Source organism: Mesoplodon mirus, assembly GCF_964341445.2.
Source record: "Mesoplodon mirus genome assembly, chromosome: 5".
Lineage (NCBI taxonomy): Eukaryota > Metazoa > Chordata > Mammalia > Artiodactyla > Ziphiidae > Mesoplodon > Mesoplodon mirus.
In genome coordinates this window covers 49,306,218-49,319,125 of record NC_138980.1, presented here as the reverse complement: position 1 = coordinate 49,319,125, position 12,908 = coordinate 49,306,218, and the positions used below count along the sequence as shown (strand labels likewise).

The 12,908-nt window shown below is 43.7% G+C and overlaps 1 protein-coding gene across 1 annotated transcript in view; it reads right to left on the bottom strand.

Moving 5' to 3' along the window:
* Nucleotides 1–11,402, bottom strand: part of TIMD4 (T cell immunoglobulin and mucin domain containing 4) — a 35,520-nt gene extending 24,118 nt beyond the window's left edge. The window contains exons 1-4 of the mRNA XM_082622980.1: nt 11,309–11,402; nt 5,469–5,810; nt 3,009–3,323; nt 1,085–1,168 (exon numbers count right to left, since the gene is read on the bottom strand). Coding sequence (XP_082479106.1) covers nt 1,085–1,168; nt 3,009–3,323; nt 5,469–5,810; nt 11,309–11,366 — 799 coding nt within the window. The 5' untranslated portion in view covers nt 11,367–11,402. The remainder of the gene's footprint in view (nt 1–1,084; nt 1,169–3,008; nt 3,324–5,468; nt 5,811–11,308) is intronic.
* Nucleotides 11,403–12,908: the final 1,506 nt, after the last annotated feature.

Genomic DNA, 12,908 nt, shown 5'->3' with positions numbered 1-12,908 from the left:
GGAGCGGCTGGGCCCGTGAGCCATGGTTGCTGAGCCTGCATGTCCAGAGCCTGTGCTCTGCAACGGGAGAGGCCCGCGTACCGCAAAAAAAAAAAAAAAAAAAAAAAAAAAAAAAAAGGGCTAATGTTTACTGAGCATTTAGTACATGCCAGATGCTGTTCTAAGTCATCTACCTGCATTCTCTCACTTAATCCTCAGAAAGAGACACAGGGTAAGTGCTTCATTATTCCCATTTGACCAGTTAGGAAGCCAAGGCCCAGAGAGATTAAGGAACTTTCCCAAAGTCACACAGCAGAGAAGGGGCATGATTTGTATCCAGGCAGTGTAACACCAGAACGCACACACACATGAACCACTCTATTTTACTGCCCCCCCTATACTCCACTATCACAAGCATTGATTTATCTACCTCATAGATGTCTGTTTTCCTCTGCTTGATTATAAGCTCCACTAAGGTAACAGCTACCTTTTGCACGCTTACTAACGTGCCACGCACTCATCCAAATTTTATATGCATGAAGTTACACAATGGAGGGCAGAGACCCCCAGGGGAAAGTAGTACAACTGATAACCAAGCCCAGGCAGGCCCCTCTAGCACCTGCAAGGCTGTGAATTATTTTCAGGGTGTTCTCTGCCCCTGGGCACTAGTAAATACCTAAAGAAGTCTGGCTGGATGGATGAAAGGACAAATGAATGAAAGAACTCTCCCTCCACTATAAAGAGCCAAGGAGTCAAGTGAGTACACCCTCCAGGGTTTCAACACAGAAGACCGGTATGCTTAGGATTGGGGGATGAGATAGCCGAGTGCCACCCAGCCTAGAGTGGAAAGGCAGATATTCTAGAGGTGTGCTACCCTGGAGAATTGCACAAACAAATCAAGGTCAATGGGTCTCTCTCACTCTCTCAAATCCACAGGGAGGAATGAGCCACAAATGCGGTATTGATACCAATTTGTTCCAGGTGGACTTCATGGCACACAGGACCCAACAGTCATCTCTAGTCATCTGACTTGGTGACACTCTATTCAGTGTTTCCCTCAGTCTAAGCGGTGAGGAAAGAAAAAGAGAGAACCCCGGCCACATACCTTTGGATGTGAGCAAGGCAGTGTCTGCAGAAGTCACCTCAGTGCTTCTCTGAGAGGTCCTAGGGAGAAGGACAGTTTCTGATTCTGGAAGAGAAAAAAAGTTTGATAAAAGGCAGCTAAAAATAGGTGTTTGTGCTGAGTGGTGGGATTTGGGGCTATTTTTATAGTTGTCTTTGTACTTTTCTATGTTTATTTCAGTTTTTCTTCCAAGGATTGTAAGTAATTTTTAGAATCTAGGGGAAAAACTGCAAATGTAGTATTCTAAGATGATTATTTTAAAGATCAAAGGAATAAAAAAATACATATAAAAATTGGCTTAGGGTTCATGGACCTTGGGTGACTACACAGAGTATAATGGAATTAGCCAATTCAATAATGTAAAGTTGTTTAAATTAATCCAGGCCTTATTGAGGCAGCTGAAATGCCTAATCTTTCAAGCTATCTCATGATTCTTTTCTAATATTCTTACCTCAGAATCAGAGGTTGAAACGTGGTGGGAGCTTTGATAAGCCCCCATAATTAATGGAGCTAGTAATTCAATGAGAGTTCCAAGATGTAGGATCAAGAAGGATTCAGGATGAAGGAAGGAAGGAAAGGAGGGAGGGAGCTAGAGAGAAAGAGAAAGAGAGAGAGAGAAAGAGAGGAAGGAAGGAAGGAAGGGAGGGGAGGGGAGAGAGGAAAGGAGGGAGGGAGGGAGGGGAGGGGAGAGAGGAAAGGAGGGAGGGAGGGAGGGGAGGGGAGAGAGGAAAGGAGGGAGGGAGGGAGGGGAGGGGAGAGAGGAAAGGAGGGAGGGAGGGAGGGGAGGGGAGAGAGGAAAGGAGGGAGGGAGGGAGGGGAGGGGAGAGAGGAAAGGAGGGAGGGAGGGAGGGGAGGGGAGAGAGGAAAGGAGGGAGGGAGGGAGGGAGAGAGAGAGAGGAGAGAGAGAGAAAGAAAGAGAGGAAGGAAGGAAGGAAGGCAGGAAGGAAGGAAGGAAGGAAGGGAGGGAGGGGAGGGGAAAGAGGAAAGGAGGGAGGTAGGGAGAGAGAGAAAGAAAGAAAGAAAGAAAGAAGAAAGAAAGAAAGAAAGAAAGAGAGAGAGAGAAAGAAAGAAAAGGTAGAACCAGTTCACCAAGGGATATTTTAAGGCATCTGGAGGCCTTTCCTCAACCAATCTCTAATGCCTGAGTAGGGACTTAAGCCCCGGCAGGATGGAACTGGTGTCTGACCCAGGTTGACATTTCCTGATTCTTTACTAAGTGTCCCCGAGACTCCTGGGAGGTCAGCTGGAGAACCAAAAATGCTGACTTTTCAAAAGCACAAAGGAAAAAAAAAAGCAACAAAAAAGGAAATCATAAAACAATGAAAAGGAACAATTTAATGAAACTATACACACACATACAGTTGTGGGATGAATTGTGTGGTCCCCTTCCACCCCCACCCCAGGCCTACCTGAAAATTCATACATTGAAGCCCTAACCCCAAGTAGCTTGGAATGTGACTGTATTTGGAGATAGTGCCTTTAAAGAGGTAATTAAAGTAAAAATGATGTGATATGGATGGTCCCTGATCGAATATCACTGGTGTTCTTACAAAAAGAGGACATTAGAACACAAACACGCAAAGGAGGAAGACCATGTGAGGACGCAGGGAGAGGACGGCCATCTAGAAGTCAAGGAGAAAGGCCTCGGAAGAAACCAACCCTGCTGACACCTTGATCTCAGACTTCTAGCCTCCGGAATTGTGAGAAAGTAAACTTTTGTTGTTTAAGCCACCCAGTCTGTGGAATTTGTTATGACAGCCCTTGCAAACTCATACACAGACACACACACACATAGACCTAAGAGCAAGTTGCTGGGCTGCCCCATTCAGCAGGAGAACCCTCTTCCAAGGGATCCAAGGTGCATCTGACCAGAAGAAGGGAAAGAACAGCCCGTTGAACCAGGCACCTGCAATGAGGATGGGCCCTTCTGTGGAAGGCTCTAGGGTCAGAAGTATCGTGTCTTCCTCACGAAGGGAGTCCTGTGTTGTCAGAGGGCATGTGGCTGCCATGGTGGTGAGTGCAGCAGTGGTTCTCATCTGAAGCGGTGGTGTGGCTGGCAGGTCGGGTGTAGGCATGACTGTGGTTGTTGGAAGCACAGCTGTGGTTGTCGTCACAGTGGTGGTGGTTGGGCGACGGGTGGTTGTTGAGCGCGTGGTCGTGGGACCTGTACCCAATAGAAGATACGTCTGGTGCCAAGTGGAGACGGAGGAAGAGGGAAACACTACAGATGTAGCCGGCATCCGTCCATTTCTCTGCCTTTCTGCCGCCTCACCCGGCCCACGAGCCTGGACCAGTAAAATGCCCATGAAAACTGGGTTTCTTAACTCTAGTCCTGGCCTTTCCAACCTGTTCTTCACACACTGGCCAGAGTAATCTTTGAAAATGACAAATCTAATTTTGTCAGTCCCCTACCTAAACTTTTTTCCTGGGTTCTCCTTGCCCTTAAGATGAAGACCCAACCCTCGACCTCACGCTCAGGGCCCCACCTGATCTGCTCTTTCTTTCCCATCTCGGGCCTCCACTCTATTCTCCTCACTTTTCCCCAGCCCACTGGCCTTTCTTCAGTTCTTCCACAGTATTAGTGACCTTCCATCTGAGGGACTTTGTACCTACTGCTTCCTAGACTCTCCCTTCCTTAGATGGACTCCTCCTTGACCCTCATGTCTCAGCTAAAAGGACGCTTCTGCAAGGTCATCCGCATTCGACAATAACAATGTTTTTTTCACACTCATACTTGACCTTCATAGCGTTTGTTGCATTTCCTAACTACACATTTATTTGTTGATTATTATGGAATGTCTGTTTCTCCTAGTACACTGTAAGCTCCACGAGGGAATGGCTGGTATTTATTTTGTTCTCTGCTACAAATCTAATACCTACGACAGTGTCTGGTACATAGTAGGTGTTCCAAAAACATGGCATGAATGAGGAAATGAAGGGTCCTATCAAAAGTGAGCCCAAACATTACATTTCAGTCAAGCAAGATGAATAAGCTCTAGAAATTTGCTGCACACATTGTAACCATAGTTAACAATAGTATATTGTACGCTTGAAAATTCATGAAGAGGGTAGAACTCATGTTAGGTGTTCTTTCTACAATAAAAATTAAAATCTAAAAAGAGCGAGTCCAAAGAGTGTAACATAGGGTGAAAATGTGGTCTCTTTCAGATATTAAAGATTGGTTCATGCCCAAACCACTCACCCCCTAAACATCTGAATCTGAGTTCATTAGCAACAGTTATTCTACAGATACCACCCTCTCTTAAATATGCCAAATTTCCACTAACTCTAATGGACCAGAAACTCTAATGGACCATCATTAATTTCAAGTGAACTTAGAAATGTCCTCATAGAGTGCTGATGTCAACCAATATTTTATAGAATAAGAGCTGGTTATATCAGGCTTGAAAAGCAAAGACTTGGATTGACATCATTTAACTTCAACAAATCCTAATGATACCTCTATCTCACAAAGTTGCTTTGAGAGAAAAATATACTAAATATATATATTTAGTATATAAAAAATATACTTTCATATATGCTTGTGCAAGTTCTCTAATTAGAAGCATCCACATCAGTTGTTCTCAAATCTTAGAGCACATGAGAGTCATCGGAGAAGCTTATTACTTGCATGGTTAGCCAGAACCTGCCTTCCAAGGTGCCAGTCCAGTTAGGAACAGAGCCCAAGAATCCTCAGTCCTTGGTGCAGGCTGAGCACAGGGCTGAATTTGAGAGGCTCCATTCCAGACCAGCAGGAACAGTGGTTATTGTTCACATAATTCAACCATAGGCTGCACTCCATGCAGCTCAAATCGTTATGAGTTCCACCATATTTCAAATTTCATCAAAAGCAACTGATAGTAACAGAAGGAAAGATCACCTGAAAACTGCTATGACTATCTCCAAATCCCCTGCCCTTTCCCCTCTGCTGGAAGTTGGGCTTATGGGCTGAAGCTGATCCATGAACAACACATTTTATCTCATTCATCCAATATTTTTTTATATTTTGAAATCTTTGCCAACATGCAAAAATCAATATACTTCACATAATAACAGGGAGATCTGAAAGCACTGGGCCCAACTTTCTGCAATTCCCTAGAGAAGAAGCAGCTGCCCTCTTCAAAGTGACCCTGAATTTCACTGGTTCGCTACCCCCCACCCTCTACCCCTCACTCATTTCTGTGGGATTTTTGGCTCCCACAGGCATCTGCTCCAGACTATGGCTCCTCTAGTCATCAACATGTCTCAGATTTCATCTGCCCACTCATTGCTTAAGCAGCTTCAGTCTCTCCACCACCACCCGCTGACTCTATGACCCATGACTCGTGAACCTCTCCATCCACAGACACAGCCGCTGTGTGCTCACCTCTCCTCAGGTCCAGGCGGATGTTCATCTTCACATCGTTGAACCAGCCAGGCACCTCTATGCGGCAGCAGTACACACCACTGTCACCTTCGTTGGTGTTGGAGATGGTCAAGGAGACATCCCCTCTCCGGATATTCCCCAGAAGTTGGTATTTTGGCGACTTCCTCACGACCACCCTTGTCCCATCGGTGTAGAGAAGCTCGTCATTGCATTTGGAGTTGGGACACTGGCCTTTGCCCCAGCACATGCCGTTGCTGTTAGGAGACCAGGATGAGTACGTACAGGGCAAAGTCACCGACTGACCCCAAAATGCTCTCACGACAATCTCTGATGCAGCTGGAGCTGTGAGGAAAGATGAGAAAACTGGGTTGTGAGGTACTGAAATCTCTCAAATATGCTCTACAGGGATTGTGCAGATAGATGCTTCCAGGAAGATGAAGAGGGTCGTAGTGTATATGTTTCTTTAGCCCAAATTCTGGCCTGCCCTTCGCTGCTGCTAAGCTCCTAACTCCACACCCCTCCATCCCTCAAGTGGAAACAGCTGACCGCCTGAGTCTCTGAACACATCTCCACAGCAGATTTGCTGATTAAAAAAACTCTGACCTTGAGTACCGTTCAGTGAAACCATAAATTCTCTATGGAAAATCCTGACCCTTTAATCCAATTCCACTAACTCATATAAACAGGTCCAAAACAGCACTGTACCCAGTGTATCTTAATAGGCAGTGATCACCTGCTACTGACTTGAATGTCTCAAATGGGTCTCTGTCTGTCTTCCACCTCAAAGTGTTGCTATGGCTGGGAGACAGGCTGTTGAACTATATCCCATTGTCCTCATCTCCTTTTAGTACTGGAGATAGAAATTAATTGCTCTGGACCATTTGTTTGTTGTTAGAGAACGTGAACTTAGGTGGAGTTTGTGGATTTTTTTTTTTTTTAATGTTAGAACTGGAAAGAAATCACAGGAATTCTTGGAATGGCAGCTGTGACATAAAGATGCTGGTGATTAGGTTGACCATGTTAGCTGTATGAAATAGAACATAGCACCATTTTAAAAATGAAGTATCTGTGTTTCCCAACTTCAGCTACTCATCAGCATGACCTGGGGAGCTTGCTAAAAATACCTATTTTCTTGCCCAACCCTGAGTCAGAATCTTAGAGGCCAAGGCCCATGGAAATGTACATAACTGAGGTCTCCAGGTCGTTCTGATGTCACTGACCACCCACTCTGTTTGAGGACCACTGGACAACCTCTTCTAAGATAACTTCCATCTCTGAGAATCCGTGAAAGTTTTTCACTGCTGCAAATGTTAAGCCCTCTGATTTAATTGAGCATCAGTGATTGTTCTCAATCAAACCATGCTATTGAGAGGAGAGCCAGGCAGGCTATAGCTCCAGAGTGTCAGGATGACATCCTGCTCCTTCTTGAGTACCTAGATCCTTTTTTTTTTTAAATTTTTTTAAACATCTTTATTGGAGTATAATTGCTTTACAATGGTGTGTTAGTTTCTGCTTTATAACAAGCGAATCAGGTATACATATACATATATCCCCATATCTCTTTGCTCATTGTTTTCTTCAAGGTACCCTCCTGTAAGACTCTCCATTCACTAACTCTGTTAACCCCGTTGGCTAAGTTGTGTAAGACATGGTCAGTAGCACCGTATTCCTCCCTGACCCTAGGCATCAGCAACTTCCAGCTATCCTTCTCTGGGAGAAGGTGAGCATGAGCCCTAGTAGTTGCCCAGGTAGTAAGCCAGATGATGTACTTGCTGGGTTTTGCAAAGTTTGCTCTCATGATGAAAGGTCATTCCAAATTCAGACCCACCTGGAGCCTTCCCTAAGCTCATCGTCTCTTTACTTTGCCACAATGGACATGTTGCACAGATTGTACATGCTGTGGAAGCCCATTTTGCCCCCCACGAAGCCAGGGAAAAAAATAATTGTCTTCAACCTCAGCTGTAATAGCAATGCAGAACACATGCACCAAAAACCAATGACTTCTAAAATATGAGCTTGTTCCTATGAATATTTGGTAAATTAATAAAAAATGTGGGACAGAATTATTTCTACTGGAGATCCAACAGTTTATTATCCCAAGTATCACAGTATAGAAAGAGGCATCCTACTACTCAATAAGGAAAGACTCGATAGAAAAACTGGCAAAGGCAACAAACACATGAAAGAATGCTCAACATCATTAATCATGAGAGAAATGCAAATCAAAACTACAATGCGGGGCTTCCCTGGTGGCGCAGTGGTTAAGAGGCCGCCTGCCGATGCAGGGGACACAGGTTCGTGCCCCGGTCCGGGAAGATCCCACATGCCGCGGAGCGGCTAGGCCCCGTGAGCCATGGCCGCTGAGCCTGTGCATCCGGAGCCTGTGCTTTGCAATGGGAGAGGCCACAACAGTGAGAGGCCCGCATACCGCAAAAAAACAAAAAACAAAAAACAACAAAAAACTACAATGCGATATCGTCTCACACCGGTCAGAATGGCCATCATTACAAACAATAAATGCTGGAGAAGGTGTGGAGAAAAGGGAACCCTCATACACTGTTGGTGGGATTGTAAATTGATACAGCCACTATGGAGAATAGTATGGAGGTTCCTTAAAAAAACTAAAAATAGAACTACCATACGACCCAGCAATCCCACTACTGGGCATATATCCTGAGAAAACCATAATTCAAAAAGAGTCATGTACCACAATTTTCATTGTAGCTCTATTTACAATAGCCAGGACATGGAAGCAACCTAAGTGTCCATCGACAGATGAATGGATAAAGAAGATGTGGCACATATATACAATGGAATATTACTCAGCCATAAAAAGAAATGAAATTAAGTTATTTGTAGTGAGATGGATGTACCTAGAGTCTGTCATACAGAGTGAAGTAAGTCAGAAAGAGAAAAACAAATACCGTGTGCTAACACATATATATGGAATCTAAAAAAAAAAAAAAAAAGAAATGGTCATGAATAACCTAGGGGCAAGCCAGGAATAAAGATGCAGACCTACTAGAGAATGGACTTGAGGACATGGGGAGGGGGAAGGGTAAGCTGGGACAAAATGAGAGAGTGGCATGGACTTATATATACACTACCAAATGTAAAATGGATAGCTAGTGGGAAGCAGTCACATAGCACAGGGAGATCAGCTTGGTGCTTTGTGACCAGCTAGAAGGGTGGGAGGGAGGGAGACGCAAGAGGGAAGAGATATGGGGATATATGTAAATGTATAACTGATTCACTTTGTAATAAAGCAGAAACTAACACACCATTGTAAAACAAGTATACTCCAATAAAAACGTTAAAAAAGAAAAAAAAAGAAAAACTGGCAAAGGACAAAACAGGCAATTCATAGACAAGGAAATATGAGTGATCAGTAAATTTCAACTATTAGACTGGCAAAAATTTAGAATGCTGATGATATGAAGTGTTGGCTAGACTGGGAGCTGGGAAGCGACTTAGCCTACTGGAGTAAACTGGAGTGAAATGGGGTGTGAATTGGTACAGCCACACTCTGGGGAAATTTGGCAGTTTTGGTTAATACCCAACATGCAAGTGACCTAGCTAAGCCTGGGCAATTTCATGGTTTGTTATTTACTCTAGAAAAGCACAGGTGCACAAGGAAGCCTATTTGCAAATATTTACTTCAGTGTCATATGTGTGTGAATGAAATCAACAGTGTGTATATGGGGAGTGGCTAACATGGCACAGTCCTATGGAACCACAATGTACAAGATTAACAGAATTAGACAGATTTATATCCATCGGCATGAAAACTCCAAACCTTACCAACCTATGAAAAGGAGAAATTTCAAAATGACACATAAAATACAAAACCATTTTAAAAAAGAAATAAACCAGTTTGCAGGTTTTTGTGGGCACAGACGTATGAAAGTAAATGTAGAGAAAAGTGGCTGGTGGGACATACACCCAACTCATTGTGTCAGCAGCTCCATGATCAGAGGAAAGGGACTGGGGTTGAGGGCAGTAGTCAAAAGGGATTTAACTTTATAACATTTTAATTGTTCCACCTAGGGTGTCTCTGTATTACTCACTGGATTAAAAATTAATGTTAAAAAAAAGGAAGCAGGTGTGGCAGAAAAACACCCATCAGGCTTACATTGAGAACCTCATTCTGCCGGTTACTGCTTTTGTGTTCTTCGGAGGAAAGCCACACTAACCCTGACCTCGTTAGCCTCATAAGCCAAAGGGGGAAGATAATGCTCGCCTCAGAAATAGTTCTCAAGTTCACAAGAGATGGAGTATTAAGTGCCACATGAAATTAATAAATTATGAGTACAAATAACCAAGCATTTCTGATCTTAGAGATAGGATAAGAAACTGTTTCTTTCCAGCTGCAAAATGATCTGAAACAAAGGAATCATTGGTATTAAATCAATTTCTCTTTTGGGGAATTACCCAGGATGGTGGGTACAACCTAGGTTCTGGTGCCAGCTTGGTTCCTTCTCTAGCTGGCGACCTTAAACAAGGCCTTTCCCCAGTCTGGGTCTCAATTTCATCACCTACACAGTGAAGGGTTTGATCTGGCATTTTTTAAGAGCACATTCAGTTCTGATCACCAATGAGTCTGAGCAGTCACTGCCTTCTAAAATGGTCATTTTAGAAAAGGCACAAATGAAAAACAAACAGATCATCCACCAGGTGCTGCCTTCTTCAAGTAGGGTTGGAGAAGCCCACTCAGTCAGTGTCCAGCCAGTAGCCGGAAAGGTGGCCAGAGCAACTTTCAGCATCACCAAACCCTCCACACCTCCAGGTCCCAGGACAAGGTAAAGACCAGGCAAAAACAATGATAAAGAAAGGGACAGGAACTGCTTTCATTCCACTAACTCCCACAGGGTATTTGGGGAGAGAGACAGTTAAATGAGCAACTACTACAGGTCGACAAGTTCTCTAGTGGCAGGACCCCAGGGAGGACAGGAACTCACAGCAGAAACACTTAAACCAGTTTGGAGGCTATGGGTACTCAGGAAAAGCTTGACTTACGTGGAGACCTGAGGATGTATGAAGTTCTAGAGGAAAGAAAGGCACAAAGAACAGTATGACAAAGGCTTGTTTTTCATGGAATGTAGGTGTTTTCTCATGCAGCACATTTGAAAGATTCATGTGCAGAAACTATGAACTGTTGAAACTGCAAGGGACATTAGATATTGTCTAGTTCTAGAATCATGGATTGTTAAAACTGGTCTTTTCCAGGTCCCTCATTTCTTCCATGGAAGGGCCATAGTCACCAGTGTCAAAAGTTAATGACCAAGATGCAACTTCAGCTCAGTCCAGAGCATTCCACCTGTATAGCAGCAGGATGTGAAGGTCTATACTGGTCCACACCTAGTGTGTGTACATTTGCATCATCCGAAACCTGGAAACAATATGCAGAAAAGGTAAACCTCACCTGGATGCCCGACCCCCAGCAAAATAAAACAAACCAAGAAGCAAACAAAAACTCCTAAAAATAAAGAGAAAAATAAGGATTATAATAAGGGGTCTTAACAGAACAAATTCCCCTGGCTCTGACTGTGCTAGTAAAACCTGCAAAGGACATTTCTTATCCCCATGTTATCTGATGCCTTATCTCTGTGTCTCTTCTTAAATTACCATTCCTGGTATGAACATAAATACCCCCAACCTAAAACTCCCAAACCAGTCTCAAGATAAACCCTGTGTCACAAAGAAAGGGAGAGACCTTCCAAACAAGAGAAGCTGAGTGGATGCAGGAATGAAATGGGTTTCACCTTTATAGATCAGCCATGGAAATCCGGGAGGTGCCAAGCCTCCAGGGACTCCTGGATGGAAGGTCTGAGGACACTTACTCAGATAAAGCCGCTGGAGCTCAATCACCAGCCAGAGAATCAGAGGCCCTTTGGACATTTTGGTTGTTGACAGGCCCCAGGAGTCTGTCTGTCTGTCCAAATTCCATTTCTTATACTCCAGTTAATGCTGACAGGGCGGGACCTTTAGGTTTCATTTCTCTTTTTGCCTCATAATCTTCCCTTTCCTCCTCCTGAATGGCCTTCCTCAATCTGGGATGTATGATAAAATGTGCTGAGCACTTTTCTCCTGGCCATTAGTGTGTGTGCAAACATGTGGAGTGATGGTGTGGGCATGCATGTACTCTGTTGTCCACTCATATAGGGGGATTTCCTACATGTACATGAGCATCTATGCTTGTGTGTATGTACACTCGGAAACTGTGCATCAGCCATGGTCCTCCTGGCTACCATGCAGCTTATACAATAAAATGCAATTAACTCTCCCCTCTGGCAGTGGTTTACACACAGACTCCTCATGTGAGCCAAAGGCAAGTTAGATGGGCATTTGGCTCTGCTCCCATTCTGCATTCTCCCTCACCCAGCCCCTGTACCCCTTGCCCTGATAATAGAGAAATAAAAGCAGGGCTGCCATCAACTATCACATAAGCCAAAAACACCATTAGAGTTTACTGGACAAGGAAAGAGGTTCATTAGAGGAAGCATATTGTGATAGTTACCAGACAGGCTAAGGTAACAAACAAGCTCAAGGTCTGCGCCCAATTCTACCCCTTGTTAGTGAAACCACTTGATGGGGAGGAGCACACAAGACAGTTCATGAACTAGGTTTCAGGGCTTGAACTAGATGATATTTATGGCCCTTCTGCACTCTATGGATTGAACAATATATCTAGAACCACAGAATCATTTAGAGGAGGAATCAAATCAATGCTCACCAACCAGATGTGTTTTCTAAAACAGATTTATCTCATCATCATTAGTTATTGAATACTTAATTGTATGCCAGGCACTCTGCTACATGATATAGCTGTATTATTGAATTCTCACAACCCTAAGAAATAGAAATTTTTTTTCTATTTTAACAGATGAGGAAACTGAAGCTTTAACAGATGAGGAAACTGGAGCTAAGTAAATGACCATTCACAGCAAAAATACTGTAGAAACAGAACTTAAGCTAAGACTTTCTGATTGATCCCAAAGTCAGTGATCTTAATCACTATACCCTCCTTTGATCTGTGACTCTTATGGCATTGCACCATGAGACCAAGCATACCAGTGGCCAACTCCTACCTAGCCCCAGACAGGGAATTTAAGGATGGACAGATGTTCTAGATTTTTTTAGAAAATTTCATTTGATTGTCACCAGCCAAATAAGCCTTAAACCTTCAAATTTCTCACACTGAAGGATTAGTGAAAATACAAATCTTGGGTGAGGCTCTGGAATCAGAGAACCCAGAAAACAGGGGGAAGGAATGAAAATAGAGGGATTCAAAGAAAGTCTTTCCACTGTATGTTCACTAAACTGTGAATCCTTTTCCCACCCTATTCTCAGGAAATTGGGTGATTTAATCTCTCAATAAACTGATGGCCCAAATAAAACACTCAAAGATACTGATATTTGGGTGCGCCCCAACAATATCAC